The 26,140-nt window shown below is 33.6% G+C and overlaps 1 protein-coding gene across 1 annotated transcript in view; it reads right to left on the bottom strand.

Annotated features, from left to right (window-relative positions):
• Positions 1-2,659: 2,659 nt before the first annotated feature.
• Positions 2,660-26,140, bottom strand: part of LOC140044941 (5'-3' exoribonuclease 1-like) — a 34,951-nt gene continuing 11,470 nt past the window's right edge. The window contains exons 9-35 of the mRNA XM_072089652.1: positions 25,320-25,436; positions 24,471-24,579; positions 23,973-24,084; positions 23,077-23,166; positions 22,219-22,375; positions 21,755-21,874; positions 20,973-21,139; positions 20,144-20,270; positions 19,860-19,952; positions 19,303-19,406; positions 19,092-19,199; positions 18,624-18,698; positions 17,716-17,803; positions 17,429-17,542; positions 17,182-17,268; positions 16,057-16,172; positions 15,674-15,802; positions 14,599-14,812; positions 14,193-14,246; positions 10,531-10,663; positions 8,787-9,076; positions 8,323-8,386; positions 7,693-8,132; positions 7,146-7,260; positions 5,233-5,912; positions 3,923-4,054; positions 2,660-3,816 (exon numbers count right to left, since the gene is read on the bottom strand). Coding sequence (XP_071945753.1) covers positions 3,472-3,816; positions 3,923-4,054; positions 5,233-5,912; positions 7,146-7,260; positions 7,693-8,132; positions 8,323-8,386; positions 8,787-9,076; positions 10,531-10,663; positions 14,193-14,246; positions 14,599-14,812; positions 15,674-15,802; positions 16,057-16,172; positions 17,182-17,268; positions 17,429-17,542; positions 17,716-17,803; positions 18,624-18,698; positions 19,092-19,199; positions 19,303-19,406; positions 19,860-19,952; positions 20,144-20,270; positions 20,973-21,139; positions 21,755-21,874; positions 22,219-22,375; positions 23,077-23,166; positions 23,973-24,084; positions 24,471-24,579; positions 25,320-25,436 — 4,380 coding nt within the window. The 3' untranslated portion in view covers positions 2,660-3,471. The remainder of the gene's footprint in view (positions 3,817-3,922; positions 4,055-5,232; positions 5,913-7,145; positions 7,261-7,692; positions 8,133-8,322; positions 8,387-8,786; positions 9,077-10,530; positions 10,664-14,192; positions 14,247-14,598; positions 14,813-15,673; positions 15,803-16,056; positions 16,173-17,181; positions 17,269-17,428; positions 17,543-17,715; positions 17,804-18,623; positions 18,699-19,091; positions 19,200-19,302; positions 19,407-19,859; positions 19,953-20,143; positions 20,271-20,972; positions 21,140-21,754; positions 21,875-22,218; positions 22,376-23,076; positions 23,167-23,972; positions 24,085-24,470; positions 24,580-25,319; positions 25,437-26,140) is intronic.

Raw genomic sequence — 26,140 nt, 5'->3', positions numbered from 1 at the left:
CACAAACATAAAAGAAAAACAGTGTGTCTCCATAAACTCTTTACAGAGCCATACTTTTGGAGCAAGGGATACTGGAGATGTTTCACAAGATGTCCAGCAGGTGGTCGATTCTGTGGAAGATAGCTCAAACAGCTCAAAGTCGAATGTTCTCAACACTGGAGGAATTTGCTTTCTCTCCTCATGCAGTTCTTGATAAATGTCAAGGATCATCGTCCTGTTCTTGTGTTTCAAAAGGTCTCTTTGTGATGTCAGAAGATGACGTACATTTCTCACTGTTTAGTAACATTTCTGGCCCAGAAATGTTACTAAACAGGTAGGCCTACCCCAGAATACATGGCACATGTATTCTGGGGTAGGCCTACAAAGTGACATGAATCCCACTATAGCACCACAGACTTCATCCTAGCACAACCGAGGTCACACAGTTTTGGTACAAACTTTTTGTCTAAAAGAATGTTATGTTGGCGGGCTTTATCCTGTTGTATTATCTGAGGACTATGCTTGTGTGTAAATACGAAACACCTACAACGCCAGTTGCAGCAACTGCCACTTTCCTATTTCGTTTCCTCCATGTTTTGCCAATAGATGAATTCAGTAATGATAGACATAAATGATGTTCCAGAGGCAAATTCCAATGAACTTTTCAATATTCTTGTGTGCGAGTTGTTGGTCTATTAGAGCCTCCCTTATAATCCGCTTCTTCGGACGCTTGCCCTTTCTCAACTTCACTTTCTTTACGGCAACATGCTCATATTGGTACATTCCCTTGAATACTTCTCCAAATGAGCCCTGAGCAATAGTCTTCTTGTAATCACAATCAAGATGAGATGACTTTATGGTTAGAGGGGTGGAGAATTCTAGGTTGTTTTTAACAGGAACTTGTAATTAGACAAACTTGCGCCTGTCTTCTCTCACATCACATTCGCTGTCAGCTTACACTTAACAGTGGCAAAAGCCAGGTTTGTCAACCACATATACACTCCTCCTGAATACACAGACTGGCCATCCCATTTGATAGAGAGTAGAGCCAGTCTAGCTCATCAGGTTGTCAACAAGCAGGCCACATGTCAATGTGCGCACACGTGGTTCATGGTTCAATTACACGTGTGACGTATACAAGATAACTCGTACGTACGAGATAATAAGTCGTACGTACGAGAAAATAACACGTACGTACGAGATAATAAGTCGTACGTACGTGATAATAACGCGTACGTACGAGATATCTAAGTCGTACGTACGAATTGTGGAGGCTTTTTTTTTAAACATATGTCCCCAATGGGGCTTCGTATATAATTAATCGTTGCCTGTAAAATAAATAGGCCTCCTGTTCACGATTTACAAAAAAATACAAAACTGTAACTCCAAATAAAATATTATTATTAGCCTGTATTAATAAGGAAAATAATCCCGGCATTTTTTTTATACGTAAAACCCAATTTGTTTTGTCTTATGTGGGTTTGACATCCCACTTTTATTTCATTTCATTTTAAAATATTGAAATACATTGGACGTAATAAATAAAATCAATAAATATAATAAATGTTTTATAGTGCTTGTTGACATTTTTTTTAAAATCATTCCTTCCTTTGTTTAGACATCACCATGATGATTCATTCCTCTTTTAACAATGGTTGGTTGCATTTTACAAACTAAATACCACCAACATGATAAATTCTATACTTTGTCAATTTGTACTTTTGTTTGTTTACTTATTGCCTTTTATTTGATGAGAACTTCCAACTCCCACGGAAATAAAAATAACTAAGTCTTTGAGTGACTTTACTTTTATATATACTAAAAAAATTTTTTTTCACGATATGCGTAGGTACAGTTATGGTTGTTGTTAAGTCGTTGAATGACTATTAAGTCGACACTTGTAATTTGCTGCATACGGGTGTCAACTCGTTGTCTTACTTTAATTTAAATCCAAAATCGATGTGATCATGAATGCGCGCATCAAACACTGAATGTCGACTTTGAATAATTATACGTACATAATAGTAGCCAACAAGTTAACAACCACACCCTACAAACATTATTGTATAACATTGAACTTAGGATCGTACACGCGCGCAGCACAAACACCAAACATCGATTTGATAGTAAGCCAACAACTCGACATCTAGGCCTAATTTATCACCAAAAATGCTCAGATAGTCTTAATAAAAAAAATGCACACATTTTTTTCACATGTTGCATTATCCCATTTGTGGAGTATAATCGTTTTCACATTTGGGGTTGCTATTTTCACATTTGGGGTTGCTATTTTCACATTTGGGGTTGCTATTTTCACATTTATGGGTGATTTGTGTATGTGGTTGTTTTCACATTCTTGAGTAGATATTTCACAAAATGTCCTCACTGCGTGAAGAGTTCATATGTATGTGAAGCCCAATGTAAATGTCCTCACTGCGTGAAGAGTTCATATGTATGTGAAACCCAATGTAAATGTCCTCACTGCGTGAAGAGTTCATATGTATGTGAAGCCCAATGTAAATGTCCTCACTGCGTGAAGAGTTCATATGTATGTGAAGCCCAATGTAAATGTCCTCACTGCGTGAAGAGTTCATATGTATGTGAAGCCCAATTAAATGTATAAATGTAAAGAGACTGAAATATCAGAAACATCTACAAATTAATTATGAAAAGTAAAAAATAAGATGAAAACATTTATTAATTTAATAGTTAACAACAAATGTTTTGTATTCAAATTGATTGATACCTGTTATAGCTGGTAATACTATGGATTCTACAATTATTTCCTGCACAGAATAATTACAAACCTGAACAATTATCGCGGGACTACTGTAATACTTCTGAATAATCTAATTAACTCCTCCTACTTTCTTAAACAATTACTTGTTAGGTTTAGTAATTAATTGAGGGATTATTTGTCTGGATAATTTTCCAAAGGGTAAAATAGGGTACACCGGTTGGTACTTATATTTATCATCTTCAGTATAAGAAATAAAATGGCTATACAAAATTCTTTCTACCAAAAATACTATTTAGTTAAAATACAGTATCACATGTATGCTTATTATATAAACACATTAAGAATACTAGACACACAGTGACAGCACAGTCACAAACTAAATACAAATAAAAACAAGTTATTACTGTGTTTATGATTAATTATCATAAATTGATTGATAAAACGATGTAGAAAAATTATCTTATTTCATTCAATCTATCCAATAACAAATTAAAAAATGGTAAGGAAAATTTACTTCAAGCTTACAAAAAATATTTCAGAAAACTATCTACTTCTTACAACAATAATACTAATGGTATATCTTGATAGTGTTCAACTTGTTGACAACAATGACTGGTTTCTTGTGAATAACATTTTATTCATTCATTTTATAAAGATGAAAAATAATACACTAGAACAACATTTACAAGAAGACATTTTACTGTTTCTGTCTGCCACACAAAAAAGATCAAATGCTATTACGAATTTTGACTTTAGTTATCACAAAAATTAATTGCCAATTTTACAGATTTTTTGCGTGGTTTTGATTTCCTTTGTTTTGAACTCTTTGTACTATCACAGCTTGATATTTCAGAAGATTTGGTTTCAGTTGAAAGATCTTGGATATCTTTCTGTGGATTAGACAAGTTGTCGGAAGGAGTAACTTGTTGCAATTGTGTTTCGTGTGATTTAAGTAAAGTTGGCTCAACCGGATTCAATACTACATGCGTATTTACATGTGCATTTGTCTGTCTTGGTTGCAGCTCTGGACTTTGAACCACCTTTGGTGAATTGGTATTTTGCATTTCAGGCTTAGTGGGGGTCATCAGTTTAGTAACCTATTAAAGACAAATAAACAACATTAAAATGATGTCACAAGGCAATTATACTCTAATAAATTGCTGTGTTGACATTCTGCTGCAGAAATGACATATAATTGCATACCTGTAATGGTACAAAGTTGTTTGGTGTAGGTGGGGATAAATTTTGAGCTGGAGTTGGTAACCTAGTCCAACTTGGTTGATTTGGTCCTGTAGGTGGTCCCCGCGGTTGTAGCATTGCACCACCATATCCAGGCTATGAGAAAAACAACATTGAAACAAATTAGTAAACCTTCAGGTTTTAAGAAATTGAAATAAAATTAATGAACTTTGAATGTGAAAATGAAAGTTTTAATTAAACTTAATTTCCTAATTTCACCCAATAATAATATCAGAATCCTGAAACAAACAAACCTCAGTATAGTACTACCAAAAAATACATAGCACTTTACAAGATATATTATTTCAATATGCAGATGTGGCAACCATTAAGTCACTCATGGTATTGTACAAACTCTATTGGATATTGACTTTTTTAACACCCTGGGCATGGTAAGGGTTAGGGAGGTTCACATAAAACACCCTGGGCATGGTAAGGGTTAGGGAGGTTCACATAAAACACCCTGGGCATGGTAAGGGTTAGGGAGATTCACATAAAACACCCCTGGGCATGGTAAGGGTTAGGGAGATTCACATAAAATTGGTTTAAAGACCCCTTCCCTGCAATTTTGGACGTTTTTTGGAAAATAATACATATATATCACTTTAAAAACATTAAACCATGTCATTTCTTGTCTTAAATGTACGTTTTATGGTAAATTATGATAAAAAGTGAGAAACAATGCACTACCTAAGTAGCTCGCGGCGATCGACCTCTCGTGGACGGTCTTAGGGCTAGCCTAGCTAGGCTTAGTTTTGTAGGCCTAGCTGGTAAACATCGGTAACGTACGAACATCGTACGCGAGCTATATACCTAGCCTGACTTTGTATAGTTGCTGCATTAATTGTCTTTCTATTTTTGCCAGACTCCGTTGATACAAATTGGGGAAAACCCGGTATTTTCGCTGAAAAGTTAGGAGTCTTTCATTTGTTTTGGCCTCACGATCGATCGAAAAGTGGGCGAATTACAGGTGAAAAACAAAAATATCAATCCGCGCGCAATGCATTTTGGGATTTATAGCGGGCCGCTATAATTATTAGAATCGACTTATTTTTCACATTTTTAACCGTTTAAAGACGAAAAAAGTTATCGCAATAGGACCATATAGTATTATTTTTACATTAAATATAGTTTGTGATCTTAAATTATATCTAAAAAACGTAGGGAATGGGGCTTTAAGAACAAGGTGTCATTGTATAATCAAGTAGGAATTAAATGTCATGTAAAGAGATAATGTTGCCATAAACTAAAAAAAGACTAAAAAGAATACATACTTGACGTTGATACTGCTGAGGTGGCATTCTAACATTTGCTGGTGCCATATTTCTATTTTGTATATAAATTGGTTGTCTGTATCCTTGAACTTGATTAAACTGGCCACTGAGTATTTGTATTTGACCAGCCTGGTTAATACCTCTAACCTGCTGACCTGCATGAATTTGCATTTGGCCAGCTATTGGCTGTTGGCCTGCAGGTGCTTGCGTTTGAAAAAGCTGGTTAACACCTCGAATTAACTGTTGGTCTACTTGTATCTGACCAGACTGCATAAATCCCTGCTGAACTCCAAATGCTGGTGTCTGACCAGAATAGCACGCTCCAAGTTGATGGCCTCCTTGTAATTGGGTGTGTAATTGTTGCCCTCCATGTACATCAAAACTATCGCTTTGTATATGACCAGGTTGTATAACATGTTGAGGTGCAGTCCATTGAAATTGATTTGGTGAATGTGAGTTAGCTGGATATCGTTGATCAAGGCCTGTCTGGCCGATTGGGTGAGTGGGTTGAGGCTGGTAGATTTTTTGTCCTTGAGGAATTTGAGTAAATTTCCCGGGAGGTGTATGTTGAGGTCCTGTTTTATGTTGGAGATTCTGTGCAGCCTTTTGAGCTTGAAGGGGTGCAGAAAAGTATGCTGGGCTTAAAAGTTCAGGCTTTGATGGTTGTGTTTGATTAGGATCTGAAAATAGAAATATTGTACATCATTAATAGTTTAAAACTGAATTCTTACTCTTTAATTTACAAGTTAATATAACCTTTCATCATTCACCAAATAAAATTATATAACCTCTAAATGTCATGTCCTGTCATTTGAAGATTTAACAAATTGTAGGTCTACAACATTTACATTAAAGCAGTAAAATGTATTTGGTTTTTTGTAACATATTTACATTGAAAAACAATTATATATATTTGTTTTTTTATAATATATTAAATATTATATTTATTTAGATTTTATAAACACACCTACACTTGAGCACTTTAGTGGATATATGTGCGTTGTATAAATCTTATTATTATTATTATTATTATTATTATTATGTCAACGAACGACCAAACAATCCTAGGCCTAGCTTGGGTAAAGGTTTAGTAAAGCGCCTAGGCATAGGCTAGAAAGGCAGCGATATCATTACGAAACTTTGCCTGGCAATTGACACTGATCTAGGCTAATTTTTTTTTCCAGATTCAACATCTTGTAGAGTTGTTCCCACTAATTAATCAAAATCATACAAACAATCTAAAGCTAATTTAAATGCTTTTTTGGTCTAAATTAGTATGTTTAACTTTCCAAAAATTCTGCCGTGACACGATTGAGTGTTCAATGTTTTGATTTAAAAACAGGCCGCGCTGTTGGATTTCATGTTCAAAATCACAGTAATTGTGGTAAACACAATTGTTTGTACGCGAAAAGAAATTTTTTTTGGTATGTGAAAGAAAATTAAAAAGTTCTATTTAACGATCGTTAAATAGTGCATACTATTGCACACTATGTGACCCACGATCGTCCAATGAAAATTACAGAAATTTATTTAAGTTTTATATATTAATATCAAATAACGTTGTTGACTACACTCTCCTATGCAGGGAATTTAAAGTCCAAATGAACACATATCGGCGTACGGCCTAAATAAATATTTTACATGCGCGAGTACCATTTCTGGCCATCTAGGGGTGTCATTTAACAAAATTAAGTAACATTTTTATTATTGTTCAGTGTTTTTAAAACATTATTACAAAGAATTCATATTACGTTTCTGTATTATAACAATTTTCAGGATATTTAACAACAAATGTCAATTTCAAGGACTTTCCAGTACTTTCATGGAATTTAAGGATGCGTATGAACCCTGCTTATGGCTGTAGCAAGGCTATCACAATACAGTACATACAAACTATTACAAACAAATCTTACCAGCAAAGAGCTGCGAAACATTAATCTGCTTTCCATAAGATAATGGTTTTGAAAAACTTGGAACTGATTCTGGCTTGCTAATATTCAATAACCGACAGAGGTCTTCTGTACCTTTCTAAAACAGAAATATTAAATTTAAAACATAAAATCGGCAATACTACACATCAAAACAGCAGACTAGTTGATTGATTGCATTAAATTTACAGAAAATATATTTGTAATTGATATTTAAAAACAAAATGTAGTTTTCATGTTTTGAAAAAAAAAGTAACCTTTGGTGGCGTTCAAATTGTAGCAAAGAAGGTACATGACACTCTACAGGTTAGTTTTCTTTTGCACATATTAATCAGCCAGTGGCACAATATTTTCAAACTTTTTACAAAAAGCTGTACAAAATGGTGGCTGTGTTGTGAAACTATTGATTAGAACTTTATTTCATCTTTCATCAAATACAATTTTTGTTTTATGAAGCACCTACTGTAAAGTATGAGATAAACAATGATAAATGATAAACAATTCGACAGGGCAGATAACAAAATAATCTGACCTGTAAATAAATTTCCTTCTCTTGATTGTTTAAATTTGGATTGTCATCTTTGACTTTATCCACAGTAAGACTGTTTCTATCATCTCGTCCATCATTAGTGTCTTCATCAGTGATGCTAATGTTGGCAGGATCAGTATTCAAGATAGCAGCAGGCTTCACAAGAGTAGAAGATACACCTTTTTTCTGCTTTTTACCACCAGATTTTGATAGAGAAGATGGGGCAACTGATTTTTTAGACGGCTTTTCTGACTGTTGTAATTGTTTCCACATGCTAGCAAACTCCTTTTGAATGGTGTTTGACTGTGGATTACATGTTGAGTTGTTTCCACTAGTGTTATCTACAGGGGTTTGGTTTTCTTCATTGATTGACTTGCGTGGCAGTATTGTAAATGTTCCTTCTACATGCTGTCCAGCCTGTGTTCCATTCTTAGGACTTTTGCCTAAATATACAAATCAATTCAACAAGTTAAACAGTTGAACTAATTAAGAAATTATTATTAGTTCATTATTTAGTTCACAAAAGTAAATTATTTATTAAAGAATTATATATCATTATTTTTTAATGTAAACAAATTTCTATTATAGGTAAAGAGTGAAGTGCATCTTAAAACTTGTGAATATAGGATATACCTTTATTTAACTTCTGTCGAGAAGCCTCGGAATTGGTTCCATCATTTTTTCTAGATTGTTGGTGCTGTACAAAAACAATTTATTTAGAAGCAAGTTTAGGCATCACTCTTCATACTAACCCTTAAAGCACATACAGTAGACCTGTTATGTAAATGGTTCATACATCTATACAACTATGTAAACAACTTACCAGTATCCAATCATTCCTTGCATATAATATCTTTTACTGTTTTATGTTAAAACATTAATGCTAAGGAATAATTTAATTATACATAATATATAATTTTTATAAAAATTAAATTATATGGATTTTTGCTATACAATCAGTTTTCAGGAGCTATTTTAGGTGTCTATTCATCCGTTCTTTCTTCTTTTGCAAAACAATTTTGTTTAAATAGTTTATTGGATCGACTCATTTAAATTGATTGATACTACATGTACAGCTAATATTGAATTTTACTGACCATAGGACTTTGTGGTTTCCTAGACATTTGTGCAACTTTGGTAGTGTTACTGCCTATTTCAGCAATTGTATTATCGTACCAGCCACGATGTCTGGTGTGTTCTATAGTATTGACAGGCTTAACTGCTGTGGGCTTAACATCCAATCCACCTTTGCGGAGTCCATGTGATAGATTTATAAAAGCTGTGGGTGGCATTCTGTAACCACGAGAACCAGTACAACGTATAGAAATTCCTCCACTGAATTGCTCATCAAATATAACATCATATAAAGTGTCTATAATACGTTCAGCTGAAATTAAATACAATATGACATTTATTGTTCTATGTAATTATATAGAAATAATAAACGTTTATGAGTACAAACTAATTTCATGAGATTAAAGATAGGATATATTTTCACGAGGTGAACTGAAAATAGTAGAACAAATTTTCATCTTTTAACGAATGAAATTATTTGAATAAAAATAATTAGGAAACAACAATGGAAAAGCTGATGTCAACATGATTGGCCGGTCAACATACATATATCAATTACTTCTAACAAAAAAACAAATATATTGTATATAGCAAAATAAAAGAAATCAGTTGGTTGGTATGTGTTTATAGTTCCTGTAGTGTAAGAGAGGCAATGCACCAACACTAAACTGACTTATCACTTTTCTCCAAACCATTATTTTGAAAACGCGCCCTCACAGGAATACGCACCACTACGCAATGTGCAGACAACCTGATTTTAGTTCGTATTTGGGTAGGGTTAAAAAAAATATTGGTCCCGAAAAATCCCCAGGGGGGGGGGGGGAGGGTCCCGTGTTTGAGCCCACAGTCTATGAAATCCTTTTCCAGACTTTAAATTGTAAAATATTAGATCTACCGTAAGTATATATATTTATTATTTCTATATTCAAATTTTCTTATACAGATTTTTAATTCTCGTGTAATTTATTTTTTTTTACATTTAACGGCAAGATGTTTGCACATTTGTGGGTAATGAATTTTAACAGATTTGCACATTTAAAGGTAAAATGTTTGCACAAATGTGGTTGTTTGCACATTTGAAGGTAAAATGTTTGCACAAATGTGGTTGTTTGCACAAATGTGACTTTTTGCACATTTCACGGCTCCACAGGGTCCCAAATGATCAGCAATTGCTGGATGGATTACCCTCATTAAATAAAAATAACAAAAATAAACTCCACAAGGTACCACAAAGTTTGGTGAATCTGGTGAGTAAAATGTAACCCACCTGCTATGTACAATAACAAACATATACGGCCTTGATAAATCCCTGCTGCCATTTGTTTAAACGATTATGGGTCACATGGTCTACAATACTATGTACTATTTAATGATTGTGTAATACTGTAGTATTCTTGTCATTTTTTTCATGTACAAAATTCAAATAAATAATATTGAAATAGTACTATAATAATCACTACTAATAACCCCTTATTGGATCAATGAACTATTTAAATACAGCAGGTTGTTAACTTCAAGTTTATCAGAAAATGTACATGACAAAATGGAACAATTAAACATTTTTAATCGCAAGTAATACATTGGTGTCTAGATAAGGTGTACTGTAATACAGTGTACTTTATATCGGATGGGGTTTAGATGTGCTGGGTAGAACTATAGAAAAGATATCAAAACAAGTTGTTGTCATCTGAAATAATTTGTAGATCATGTCTAAACTAGAACTTATTAAAATATCAAGGAACCTAATTAAATATCATTTCAACCTACCTGGTTGAATACCAACAACAGTACCACGCAATCCAAAAGGCACAGTATATCCTTCTCTGACATTAATAATACGATCAAATAGTTCACATGTTGTATTTGGATCTGGAATTAGGTTTCCCATTTTTCTCATGCTCTAAATTTTTCGAAAAAAAGTTGTTAAAAGTCTTGAGAAGAAATAAATTTGAAATATCATTCATTTAGTTTTATCATTTCTACAAACGTACCACCTCAAATTCATCAAATGTGCCAGGACAAGTATTCGGTAAGTGATACCATTACAAAACACAAAATTGGTTTTGTTTCAATTTGGTTTCGTTCAAATGTTATTATTACATAAGACACCATGTTTGTTTTGTATTCATTCGCTGTGTGTGGCTGACAAGTATAGTCCTGCAGTACACGTAATAACCTCGCTGTGTGTGGCTGACAAGTATAGTCCTGCAGTACACGTAATAACCTCGCTGTGTGTGGCTGACAAGTATAGTCCTGCAGTACACGTAATAACCTCGCTGTGTATGGATGACAAGTATAGTCCTGCAGTACACGTAATAACCTTGCTGTGTGTGGCTGACAAGTATAGTCCTGCAGTACACGTAATAACCTTGCTGTGTGTGGCTGACAAGTATAGTCCTGCAGTACACGTAATAAACTTGCTGTGTGTGGCTGACAAGTATAGTCCTGCAGTACACGTAATAACCTTGCTGTGTGTGGCTGACAAGTATAGTCCTGCAGTACACGTAATAACCTCGCTGTGTGTGGCCGACAAGTATAGTCCTGCAGTACACGTAATAACCTCGCTGTGTGTGGCTGACAAGTATAGTCCTGCAGTACACGTAATAACCTTGCTGTGTGTGGCTGACAAGTATAGTCCTGCAGTACACGTAATAACCTTGCTCTGTGTGGCTGACAAGTATAGTCCTGCAGTACACGTAATAACCTCGCTGTGTGTGGCTGACAAGTATAGTCCTGCAGTACACGTAATAACCTTGCTGTGTGTGGCTGACAAGTATAGTCCTGCAGTACACGTAATAACCTTGCTGTGTGTGGCTGACAAGTATAGTCCTGCAGTACACGTAATAACCTTGCTGTGTGTGGCTGACAAGTATAGTCCTGCAGTACACGTAATAACCTCGCTGTGTGTGGCTGACAAGTATAGTCCTGCAGTACACGTAATAACCTTGCTGTGTGTGGCTGACAAGTATATACCTGCAGTACACGTAATAACCTTGCTGTGTGTGGCTGACAAGTATAGTCCTGCAGTACACGTAATAACCTTGCTGTGTGTGGCTGACAAGTATAGTCCTGCAGTACACGTAATAACCTCGCTGTGTGTGGCTGACAAGTATAGTCCTGCAGTACACGTAATAACCTTGCTGTGTGTGGCTGACAAGTATAGTCCTGCAGTACACGTAATAACCTTGCTGTGTGTGGCTGACAAGTATAGTCCTGCAGTACACGTAATAACCTTGCTGTGTGTGGCTGACAAGTATAGTCCTGCAGTACACGTAATAACCTCGCTGTGTGTGGCTGACAAGTATAGTCCTGCAGTACACGTAATAACCTTGCTGTGTGTGGCTGACAAGTATAGTCCTGCAGTACACGTAATAACCTTGCTGTGTGTGGCTGACCAAGTATAGTCCTGCAGTACACGTAATAACCTCGCTGTGTGTGGCTGACAAGTATAGTCCTGCAGTACACGTAATAACCTTGCTGTGTGTGGCTGACAAGTATAGTCCTGCAGTACACGTAATAACCTCGCTGTGTGTGGCTGACAAGTATAGTCCTGCAGTACACGTAATAACCTTGCTGTGTGTGGCTGACAAGTATAGTCCTGCAGTACACGTAATAACCTTGCTGTGTGTGGCTGACAAGTATAGTCCTGCAGTACACGTAATAACCTTGCTGTGTGTGGCTGACCAAGTATAGTCCTGCAGTACACGTAATAACCTCGCTGTGTGTGGCTGACAAGTATAGTCCTGCAGTACACGTAATAACCTTGCTGTGTGTGGCTGACCAAGTATAGTCCTGCAGTACACGTAATAACCTTGCTGTGTGTGGCTGACAAGTATAGTCCTGCAGTACACGTAATAACCTTGCTGTGTGTGGCTGACAAGTATAGTCCTGCAGTACACGTAATAACCTCGCTGTGTGTGGCTGACAAGTATAGTCCTGCAGTACACGTAATAACCTTGCTGTGTGTGGCTGACAAGTATAGTCCTGCAGTACACGTAATAACCTTGCTGTGTGTGGCTGACAAGTATAGTCCTGCAGTACACGTAATAACCTTGCTGTGTGTGGCTGAAAAGTATAGTCCTGCAGTACACGTAATAACCTCGCTGTGTGTGGCTGACAAGTATAGTCCTGCAGTACACGTAATAACCTTGCTGTGTGTGGCTGACAAGTATAGTCCTGCAGTACACGTAATAACCTCGCTGTGTGTGGCTGACAAGTATAGTCCTGCAGTACACGTAATAACCTTGCTGTGTGTGGCTGACAAGTATAGTCCTGCAGTACACGTAATAACCTCGCTGTGTGTGGCTGACAAGTATAGTCCTGCAGTACACGTAATAACCTCGCTGTGTGTGGCTGACAAGTATAGTCCTGCAGTACACGTAATAACCTTGCTGTGTGTGGCTGACAAGTATAGTCCTGCAGTACACCTAATAACCTTGCTGTGTGTGGCTGACAAGTATAGTCCTGCAGTACACGTAATAACCTTGCTGTGTGTGGCTGACAAGTATAGTCCTGCAGTACACGTAACAACCTCGCTGTGTGTGGCTGACAAGTATAGTCCTGCAGTACACGTAATAACCTTGCTGTGTGTGGCTGACAAGTATAGTCCTGCAGTACACGTAATAACCTTGCTGTGTGTGGCTGACCAAGTATAGTCCTGCAGTACACGTAATAACCTTGCTGTGTGTGGCTGACAAGTATAGTCCTGCAGTACACGTAATAACCTTGCTGTGTGTGGCTGACAAGTATAGTCCTGCAGTACACGTAATAACCTTGCTGTGTGTGGCTGACAAGTATAGTCCTGCAGTACACGTAATAACCTTGCTGTGTGTGGCTGACAAGTATAGTCCTGCAGTACACGTAATAACCTCGCTGTGTGTGGCTGACAAGTATAGTCCTGCAGTACACGTAATAACCTCGCTGTGTGTGGCTGACAAGTATAGTCCTGCAGTACACGTAATAACCTCGCTGTGTGTGGCTGACAAGTATAGTCCTGCAGTACACGTAATAACCTTGCTGTGTGTGGCTGACAAGTATAGTCCTGCAGTACACGTAATAACCTCGCTGTGTGTGGCTGACAAGTATAGTCCTGCAGTACACGTAATAACCTTGCTGTGTGTGGCTGACAAGTATAGTCCTGCAGTACACCTAATAACCTTGCTGTGTGTGGCTGACAAGTATAGTCCTGCAGTACACGTAATAACCTCGCTGTGTGTGGCTGACAAGTATAGTCCTGCAGTACACCTAATAACCTTGCTGTGTGTGGCTGACAAGTATAGTCCTGCAGTACACGTAATAACCTTGCATACATTTGAAACTGCTTGTTATTTACGCTAAAATTACATTATTCGAGAACCACTGTGGGCATGAATAGTTTTACATAATTAAGCACCACTTAAAACAAGAAAAATAATTAATTATAAACTTACTGGAAACAACAAATGTGGCCTTACTGACATTTTTATTTTCTTAGATTTTGTTTCCTAGAAAATGAAAATTAATATTTCACAATAAATAATTAATACATTAATGTTTGTACTTTTTAATTAAAACTATGAACAAATATTGACTTGTATTATTATTATTCCACTTCCACAAAATAGACTGTATTTATTTAATAAATTAATTTTAATCCTCTAAATTTATTATAGCAACCTTGGGCACGGTACATTTTTTAAAAATATGCATAATATTCAGAATTTAACAGATGAGTTATATTAACATTTGCACTGAAATCAAGCAATTCAGCAAACTTTATCAAATAATAAAAAGCAAAATCTTTTCCAAATATCCAACACAAAACAATTTTCAAAATGATGAAAAACCTAAAAATACCTGAATTTCCTTGACTTCAGATTCAATAATGCTAATGATTTGTTCTCCTAGTTGTTTGACACCACTTTGAACACGCATCACCTTCATACACTCCTGACCATCAAGCCATTTCTTTAGTTCATTCAGCCGTGGTGTATCACCAAATATTTCATCTTCCGTGAAGTTGTCAGTGGCATTTGTTCGTTGAGAGAGCACACGAAATAACTCTGGGAACCTGAAAGTGACATTTAATATGTCAACAGCTTGCTTTGTTCATTTAGAGGAGCTACGAAACTCTTGTTTATTATATCGAATATCAATACTTTATATCGGTGAGATATGAAAATGTGTAAAGGTAATATGTCCTATACTGGAATATAATCTGTTGCTGTGTGAAATGTATTTGTGTTCAGAAGCCTCATGCTTGGTGGCACCAGAAGGTGGGGGTGGTGGCTGTGGGGCTAGTTGTATTACTGAAGCAACTGGTTATTTGCTGATAGCAGAGAAGATAGCTATTATTACTATTTTTTACGATTTTTAGATAAATATTTTAATGAATGTAAATGAGTATGCTTCAATTCAACTAATTGGTTGCCATGGCACTCATATTGTTATATTGTTGTTGATGATTTATTGAAATAAAAATACCAATATATAATATATATGGTTGAAAGGGTTAAAAAGGAATTTTGCTCACTGACAAAATATATTGGTTTTAATGTGAATGTGACACAACAAATGATTGTCCTCTTATTGCTTTGTTTTAGTGCTTGACTTGTACTCGCAGCAAGTGTTTTCATAACGTTCTATGTGGTCATGTTGAATTTACAAAACATGGTAATTTTCAGGGATTGCCCAATACATTTAATTACTTGGTTGGATATATGAAATATGTATTTAAGGATATAATTGTTAAGTTTCTGTAATGTTGTAATCTTGGTTTATGTTTTTGTTTCAAATGTGAATATATCATAGTTTATGTTTTTTTCCGGTTTCATCACTGTTGGTTGTCAACTTATTAAAATTAAGTGATGATTGTAGGCACATAAGTATACTACAGTATTACTGCATATACAATTAAGCATCTATAACTTACATTCTCATATACTGCACTAAGATTTGATGAACCTGAGATGAGTACGTCCAACCTTGTTTATCTTTCTTACTGAAGCCAGGAATTTCTTGGTTTGTACGATTAAACTTCAGGTTAAGTCCTACATTTATTCTATAAAAAAGAATTTCAAAAGAAAGTATAAGATAGATAGTTTTAAAAAAATGTTTAAAAAAAGTGGGTGAAATCCCCACAAAAGAAAAAAAACAATGTTTCTTATTATAAGCAAACAATGTTGAAACCATTGCGGGCTACATTGCATGCTAGTAATAATCCTACCTTGGTTTGACAAACAATTTTAAGTACATTGTTCTCGGGAACATGGAAAAACAATGTCTTTCATAGGATCGATATAACTTGAATCCTACCTTCTTTTACCGTCACCTTCAACATAAATAGTACCAGTGATTCGTGACAAAAGGTGCCCAGAAATTCCAAGACGTTGTGCTAACCGAAAACCAGGAAAGTATTGTTGTTCATAATTCTACATTTTATAAAAAAAGGTTATTATGACTTAAAATTGGATGATTTTTTCATAGTCCTGATTTTATTCAGGACTCAAGTGTTGTTGTATTAAGTGATATTAAAAGTTTGTAGGATTGCGAACATTTATGTTAACAATGAACTTTAACAATAGGAAGAGGGAAAGGCAACAATTAGTATCTTGGTCAATTCTATGTATCACTTAAGCAAAGGGGCAGACTTTCTTATCTATTTGGCCAACAGTTAACATGAATGCAATTTAGGCACTTTTCATTCTTACTATGTGGCCAACCTACTGTTCCATAAAGAAACATGAAACATCACAAATAACTAATGCATTTTAGTTAAAGGCAAGATCAAAAGAAAACAAACATGAATGTTAAACGCCTGGTAGTAGGACAGTACTGTAGTTACGATACGATACAATATTATTTATTGTCATTTTAACAACCAGGTACAAATGGAATTTGGTTTTGGTTAGCATTTTGATATACATACAATATACAATCAATAAAAAAAAAAGCATTTAACCAGATCAAGATAAAGAGATCTTACGAACATGCTATTAAATACGTGAATAGAATTAAAAACAAACGATTGCATTTAGTGTTTTGATTCAGAGTGATCAGTCTACCAGTTTGGCTAAGCTTAAAGAATTTATTTAGAGGCTGATCGGTCCGGATCCCGGCAAAATTTTAGGTTTAGGATGTCCCATTCGTGAAGCAAAATAAGAGGTTTAAGGCTAATGCTGATGATTTTACTGGCCCACTTTACAATTATAGCTAGTTTGTTTTTCCCTTTTGAGTAAGATTCAAGAACCAGACAATAGAGCCGAATAAAAGAACACTTCTAATAACCCTATCAAAAAATGAAGAATTTCACATGTGATATTGAAGTTTTCGGAGGAAAACCATTATCTGGATTGCTCTTTTGGTTATAGATAAAGTGTTGGCTTCCCAGTTTAGGTTTTTATCAATTGTTTTGGAGTAAAAGTTGAGTGTAGAACTTACCTCTTGTCTGCTAATAATTGATTGAAAATCTGGTTCATGAGGAAGATCCATCTCAATTCGAATCCGACCATCAACCACTTCCACAACCTATTAAATAAAAGACATTTAAAAAAAAGAAGTTTATAGACAATTTGGAGAATCACTGTGTGTAAGGCTAAGCTTGCGCAAAGGTATCTGTCCAATAATAACCACATTTGGTATTTAACTTCTCCCTTACTTTACAAATAATGAGTGTTATTAAACTTACCTTAGCCATATGTCCATAATGTGGTGATCCTAGCATAAAGCATGTTTTGCCAACTTGAAATAGTTCCTGCAAAGTCTTAAACTGTTGAAATGTTGGGTCATGTACTGAAATATTCTTCAAATAAAAAAAAAAAGGAAATTATTATTACCAATAGAAGTCTGCCAATCTACTGTACCACATTATGTTTTTGTAAGAGTTACCTTTTTTAAGAACACAGTAAATACTATTGCAATATTGTGGAAATACCTACATCAGTGTTTTGAGGCCATGTCAATACACAAACTTACTTTAATTATCATATGACCTGCATAAATTACTGGTATATCAGCCCATTCCTTCTCCAAAGTTACTTTCCCTTGTGAGCCACATATGTACCTTAATAAATATTTAAACTGTAATTTATTATTATGTTTATAACACACTTTTATTGGTTGATATATGAAATGACACTGGTTATTTCATTCCATTCAACAGTAAAAGTGATAACCAATGGTTCTAACTGCCAGCTCATGCAAATTTTATTTGATATTAGCTAGTGACTGGCCAAGCAGTTGGTATAATGAGTCTTCTCGGATGAGGGGAAAAAAATCCCTCTCCTTACCTAGTCGGGGGAAGCTATGGCATTTTAGAGCAAATTAAGCATACAGAAATCTTACTGTAACTTTCCAAATGTAGTCACTAATGAATACAATTTAGTCCATCTAAATATAACTTTAAAAATCCAAAGGGTAGAATAGAAAATATACACAAATGTAGTGAACATACCCGAAGAGATATTCGTAAATTTAACAAATTGTTAATTGTGAACCTTTGTAATTTTTATTGAATGAGCGGTGCGATACTATTAGTATAGGCTTCATTCTAGGCATTGGAGTTGTAAACATCCAAACGAACTACGCAGAGATATTGACAGTGGTGGGCAAAATTCTAAATATAAAGTTATAGTATGTTTAATAAATAATTTGTACAAAAGGACACCACCAAAAAAGTGTGTACCTATCACTAGCAAGTAACTTGGCTCTTGTAAAGGGATAACAGTACAGGTATGCCAGGTAACTATACATTTCCATCCCTAGATATTGACACATGAACCGAAATGAAAACGAGTTTGTGAATTAGATGTTTTAAAACTTTCCAATTTGTACTAGTAGACCACAATTTGATAGAACTTTTGAGTTCTTGCTTCTTATCTTACCTTCTTCCCATCAAGGGCTTGGCATGTACCAGGACATATGTTGTACCAATATCAACACCCTTGCGTCGTAAATACCTTAGAAATTAAAATTTAATTGGTTAAAATTATAAGTGGTTTTTGAAACAGTAAATTTTTAGTAAAATTGTTATCTTTATGTCACTTTTATGACGTCATTGTGTTAAAAACTGGTTTAAAAGATGGGTCTCGTAATTTCATCTATGCTACACTGTCTATAAATGCTGTAATATGCTGTATGATACAAAACAGGTACAATTCAGTACTGTAAACATATTTAATTCATGTCATAGGATGGTATAATAATTGTTGACATTCATATATTCCAGCGTATGTGCATGTTGCATTTCCTCGGATAACCCGAACTTGTCAAAGTGACGAGTTCAAATCTAGTTTGTTTTACAACACATACCTATTGTTCAGAAAACCTCAAAGAACCCAATATACATGTACCTTTCCTTGATGCCTCTAATTTGGTTATGCCACACTGACGCATCATCGTCAGACATTCTCTGTTTCTCTACTCCTACAGGTGTGCCTCGTTCTTCAATTAGTTTATATCTAACACAAACAAAAAATACATGATTTATATATATATATATATATTTACAAAAAAAGAATTTAGAAAAAATTAACATAAAAGTTAATATTCAACAAAACTAACCGGAATGTTTCATCAGATATTTCCACGACTTTGACCTCTTTAAGATGAGGCCATTCTGCAAACACATGCATACCCAAATAATCCTTTGCTAGCTGGGCAAGATCCTGAAGAAAACAACATTTCATGTTTATCAATAAATGAACTAAAATATGCTATGCATTATTCAATAAAAGTTCCAATACATAAAAAAACAGGTTCTATGCTAAACCCAATTTTCTTTTAAAAATCCTAAAATCTTAACTATTCTTCAAAATTCAATTCAAAATGTATTCCAAAAAAAAATTAGTTTGAGTTCACATGAAACATTTGTTCTCCTCAATGTCATGTTTTATATTACACCATTGTTTAACATACAAAGTCATGTTTTATATTACACCATTGTTTAACATACAAAGTCATGTTTTATATTAGTTATTACACCATTGTTTAACATACAATGTCATGTTTTATATTACACCATTGTTTAACATACAAAGTCATGTTTTATATTACACCATTGTTTAACATACAATGTCATGTTTTATATTACACCATTGTTTAACATACAATGTAATTACCTGGTCAGTTTGCCTGTTTTGAATGGTCAATATCACATTTTCTCCACGACTAATTTGCTGGAACACTTTTACCTCCTCATTCTTAAGTTTAGTCTATTTATGGAAAAATACAAAGCAACATGACTATGATAACTGGAAATAAATCATTGTATCTTCTTTCATATAAAAAACATGACAAATGTCCTTAACCCATATCTTGAACTTCAGACCTTTGAACTTAAAAAAGGAAAAAAAATATTGAAATTTGAAAAAGATACTGCAAACAATATTTCCTTAAAACTTACAGTGTATTCAAGATGATGTAGAGTAGGAAAGCCAGGGAAGTAGACACCAACACGTACTTCAGGACACAAGACTTTTCTAATTTGTTCTACAGGAATTTCAAATTTATCCATTGGTATTTTGGTACATCTAAAACAAAAAGACTTAATTTAACTAAGTTAATTACTTTAATACTGTGCTTTGATCGGCACAAGCCCACTCTGAATCCATGCCTGTTTAAATTTTAAAAATTTGTTTTTCATGAGTTTTCACTGTTGTTAACATAAGAGATAGGTATCGTCAATTGCTAATTTGACCTGTATTAGGCTTAAATATGACAAAATGTTTAGTCTGGTGTTTTTAGGAACCACTTCAATATCCAGATAAGCAAAAGATACAATACAAAAATTCAACATTTATATTTTTTACTTGCGACTGTTAGTCTGAAATCATTTGTACATCCCTAATACGTATAGGTATATGGTTCTCGGTCAAGTTGTCCTTTAAGCTATTGCAACAAAGGTGCAGTGCACACACGACTAATTCCTTTTTCTATTACACATTCAGATTTACAAAAAAAAATTACCATTCTTTCCTCTACAAAATGTAATCATAGTTATCATATTTTTCAAATGGAGTAAAGAATAATGAATTTTATGTTGTATGTAAAATTCAACCATTATCACAATTTAATTTAGTCAACTTAATTTTTAGCTGAAAGCCCGAGCCAGACCATCAAACCATTTATGGTTTTTCACATGATTGAATTTTTTGCAGTTGAACAAAATATTCTGTTCTATATGAAACTATATCTTTAATGTATATAATTACTGTAAGACATGAAAATACTACCTGGCACTGCATGGATTGATGTTGGGAAAGGCAGGTAAGAGTGACTGGTATTCAAACTTCAGGTCAGCATTATATGTAAACAGAAGATGTGGACCATGTTTGTTACGGGACCTTTCCTCACATGTCATCTGATTAGCTACAGTATCCATTGCTGATAACAAACGTTTCTGAAATAAATAGAACAAAATAAATTGTTATAGACATCAATCATCATAATTCTTATAGTCCTAAAACTTAGTGTTGTGTTTTGAAAGCTGTGAGAATGGTGGGCAGCAGGAGGGTCAGCGCAACATTTATTTAGTGGCCTAAAATTGTCCAACCACCCAGCTAGACCAATGTAATGAAGCTAAAAAGAATCCGCCACTGAGGTAAGAACAAACTTTAGCGTCACATGTGTTTCATAGGTTTAACAACAATGTTTATATTAAATCACATAACTAACATCAAACACGCTATTCATAATCTTGACACTTCACTTTTTATTTATACATTTTAAAAATGCTGCCCTTCAAAAGCAAATATGGCACTTTTAGAATGTTTATTAACACATGTTTTCTTTAAAAGTTAAGATTCTTTGAAATTGCAGCAAGATTGCCTTGATTGTTTTTCCATAGTTCAATTTTGTGCATATATTTCTGGTATACAAATAATCTGCAATGCTTTTGTTTAATGTGTAATGCTTTATAATGATATGTATATACTGTATATGTTTTATTAGATATTATTAACCCACTGTAAGAATGTGTATAATAGTGATGCATAAATGGTAAGTTTGTAAATACCTCATCAATGAAAGGAATTAAGACTACAGCCTCCCAGTCCTGTTGTTTGCCATTAAGGTCTGTCTTGAAATCTACTGGATAATAATCTATTATCGGTGAGTTATCCATAATCATCAGTTTCTGAAATAAAAATAAAAAAACCTCATTTATTATGAAATTAGGAGAAAAAAAGTTGATTAAATCATCATTCATTACATATTAAATAAAAAAATAAAAAAAATGTTTAATTTTGACAATCAAATGACATTAACCTTCTTCTTTACAATGTTCATATATTAAAGTTGAAAGTACTAGTAATAAAGCTATGTGTGAAGTGGATGAGGACAAGAGTATATACTGGGTGGTTAACTGTCGTAAACTTTGCATGCAGTTAAGAAAAGCATAATAACAGTTTATATTTTAATTTCTAAATGTAATCCTATGGAATTTATTAAAACATTCATATCACTTAAATGATGATCTACCTGAAAACATTCTGGGAGGAGTTCTTTGCTTGCTGCTGGCAACACACCAAGTAACTGTTGAAATGGTAAAAATGGCCGACCCTTCTCAAAAGTAAACATCAAATGTTTGAAATTCTTCAAATCTGACATGTAAGGTGCATAGTGATGTGGATAATACCTTAATGTAAAAAAGGTGTACATTAGCATTTACGTGCTTATTAATGTTGCAATATTATACAAACAATGACTTTTTATATGATTTGAATGGTGAAACTATTGACTTCCAATCTTTCAATGAATTAAATATTCTTTCCATTCAAATCTGTTTTATAGCACAGAAAACTTTATTCAGGTGTGTATATGGCTCGGTGGTCTGTGATCGCATCTATAGCATTCGAAGTACGAAGATCGAGTCTCACTTTGGGAAACGAGACGAAATAAGATTTTTTTTGTTATATCCGTATTATTTGTTCAATTTTATTTCTTAGTTTATATTTTATGAGCATGATTTATAATGAAAAAAAAAAGGAACTTATGTCTTTATTATTATGTAACAAGGGTTTATGACATTATATACGCAGATGGATCTTTGATCTGATTGTTTTATTCAAGTGTATAATGGCTCGATGTGCAGTGATACCGGCTATTGTATTTGCATTACCAAGATCCTATCTATAATATATTATAAATAATTAAAGATCTGACAAAATCAAATCAATCAATATATCTAAAATTCTTTATTTGAATCAATGCACATAACCTATAATTCGTCATAGTGACAAATTAAATCTAGTTACTCTTTTTGTCTATAGTTCTTGCGCAAATACACAACTTGTTTATGTTTCAGTTAAAAAAAAAAATAAACAGAAATTAACAAACCAGCCCCAAGATTGTACACCATTAAAATAGTAATACAGGATCCATTGCAAGGCTTCTATATAGTCTTTCACAAGCTTATCCAGTTCATCTCTGAAACAATAAGGAAATCTTATATAATATTAAAAATGTATGAAAAAAATTAATGAAAAATACAAATACTTAGACCTATATGAATAATAACGATATTTATGTAGGTTTAACAGAGCACAAGTTATGATATTATGATATTATATTTACTGCTGGATTAATTATGATACTTTTGCTTTTGCTAATTTAATAAGAAATTCTATACTAATAATTTCTCACTCAATATATATTCTTTTTTTTCATTTTTATTAAATAGGGTAGGTAGGATTACATAGCTTAACCTAAATCTAAAAATGACACATTTTAATATGTCAATACTTTGACATTTTAAAAAATGTTGACACCAAATGGTTAGTTTGAATTACACAACTATTCCATGGATCTTCCTAAAGATATCAGACACATTCACCATTATTATACCAGGGTGTGTGTGTATTTATAATGACTACATTCTTACTACCTCATTTTATGTTTATAGGAATAAATAAATCATCAGGACGGAATGTCATCCTGAGATGAGTAGTAGTAATTAGTACAGTCTTGTTTATTTTTAATTCATTTATATGTAATTTTACTTTCTTTTAAAAATATTTTCCAAAATAAAAGATTGAATGAATGAATTAATAAAGAGTGAATTATTATCTATTGTAGCTATTAATCAACAATAGCATTCTTTAAAAGAAATGTAAATTGTTTTAATTAATTCTTTACTAATAATGAAACATGTGAAACAAATGTTCAAAGATTAGAAATTATGCTGAATTGAATTGTAAACTTGCGGGTATCCATACAAGAAAATGAATGCTTACTGGTTAACCGTTTCCATTTCAAACTTTGTTTTGTAATAATCTTGCTTATGTAACAAAAACTCTTTTTCAAATGCTTGCTCTGATGTTAGTTCTTCATAAACCGCAGTTGAATCTAAATTTTATTCAAATTTAAGTTAATCTTGAACGAAGGAGTATTTATTTGTGTGAATTAGGCTAGTTATATACATACCTCTAAAACAGAAACTAGATATAAATACTAAGATTGTACAATAACTCTATTAATTACTAGATGGGTTACATTTTCAATATTTGTTAAAAATTAAACTGGCAGAGAATGACATTACAATGATAATCATGGTTGGTTGCTGTTTTTTTATAATAACATTCCATTTAAAAACAAATCTTTGAATAGGTAATTTTAAATTCACATAACAGTTCACTTTCAACGGAATGAAAAAAGATTACCGTATATAGATTATAATCGCATTAAATTATTGTTTAAAGTTTGACATGCACATGTAAAATCAGTGTTCATACCATTTACAACCTCTGGTTTAGGAATCACTTTGCCAAAAAAGTCAATTTGTTCTTTGTTCTCCTCATTTCCTTCCACAGATATCAATTCAAATGCATTACCATTAGGTTTCTAAAAATAAAATAATACTAAAAAATATTATAAAAATACTCTCATTCAGTCTATTTACCGATACAATATCAGAAATAATCAGGTGAAAATATATATCAGAGAAGGGATTCATCAGGTTCGTTTGAAATCCAGAGAAATAATATTAATTTGTTAAAACCAAATTGTGTACTCACAGCAAGTTGTGTACTCACGGTTGATATTAACCGTGAGTACACAATTTGGTTTTGACAAATTAATATTATTTCTCTGAAAAAAGTCCATATATATATATATATATGGTACATGTCTTTTTGTTGTCCTTTTCTGCGTGTACGTTGTATATTTCTTTCAATACATTGTAAGTTTGTAATTGTATTTTTGGCAGTGATTTCCTTCCATACAACTGTTTATGTTGCTTTTGTTACACTCAGGAAATGTCTATTATTGTTATAACAGTATCCCAATCCACAAGGAAAAGGCTAACCACATGGAAAAGGCTAACCACATGGAAAAGGCTAACCACATGGAAAAGGCTAACCACATGGACCTATAAATTAAAGCATGTTTAGTTTAATTTCATTTTTAATTGGTTTTTGGTTTGTTTATTAGTCTATATTCTGTCCAGGGTCAAGATAATATCCAATAATGTTCTCGTTTTATCTTATTACATCTACATTCATCTTCTTTATTTCTAATCTATCTATCTGCCAATCTATATCAATTAACTAATAATAAATAAACCATTGATTTAGCACAATTACCTGTCGTAACACTTTCTTCTCTTCTACTCGTTTACTTTTCCATGCCTCTTCACTGCCTTTTTTACTTTCTAAAAAGCTGTAGTCCACATATACTTTCTCAAAGTTTTCGGTGTCGAACTGTAATATAAATATTAAAGCATAAGGAAGATACTGTGATAAAAATAATACCCTATAATGCTTTATCGGTTTACTAAAATATTTTAGCTCGATCTCAAGGTTATATCATAGATCTAACTTATAGGTTTAGAATAATGACAAAAACAAAAATCAAATTTGGGCATATAATTATATGAGAATGTTAAAAAAAAAAATAGTTTTTCTAATTTCAGATGCGAGTAATAACCAATATATGAAGCACTGATGAAGGTCTAGTGTTGCCCGAAAGCTCTGCAAACTTTTCTGGGTGTTTTACTATATCGTTTTGATTTAGCTTTTGGCTTTTTTTTCCATTTCATTAATAGAATTTCCGTTTTTCAACTGGCGTTTATATTGGATATTTGTTCTTTTTATTGTGGAAGAAATAAATTTTGATTTGAATTGAGATCCAGCCACTGATACCCACAGCATTGTCATTTTGTCAGTAATTTGCCTTTGGATTTATATATATAATAATATAAAAGGGCAACACAAAGAACTGAATGTGGCGCCATCTTTTGCAAATTTATTTATGGGACAATTTGAGGCCAATTTTCTGTCCCTCTAACCTAATAAACTACTTGTTAGATATACATTGATCATAAAATCATCATGATCTGGATGATGATAATCAGAATTCTGGGATAGAGGCTAGGCAAAGCCTATTAGGGGTTTGCGCAAGACAC

This window comes from Antedon mediterranea, chromosome 3 (genome assembly GCF_964355755.1).
Source record: "Antedon mediterranea chromosome 3, ecAntMedi1.1, whole genome shotgun sequence".
NCBI classification, from domain to species: domain Eukaryota; kingdom Metazoa; phylum Echinodermata; class Crinoidea; order Comatulida; family Antedonidae; genus Antedon; species Antedon mediterranea.
The sequence above is the reverse complement of the archived record's forward strand: the minus strand, read 5'-3'. Positions and strand labels throughout refer to the sequence as shown.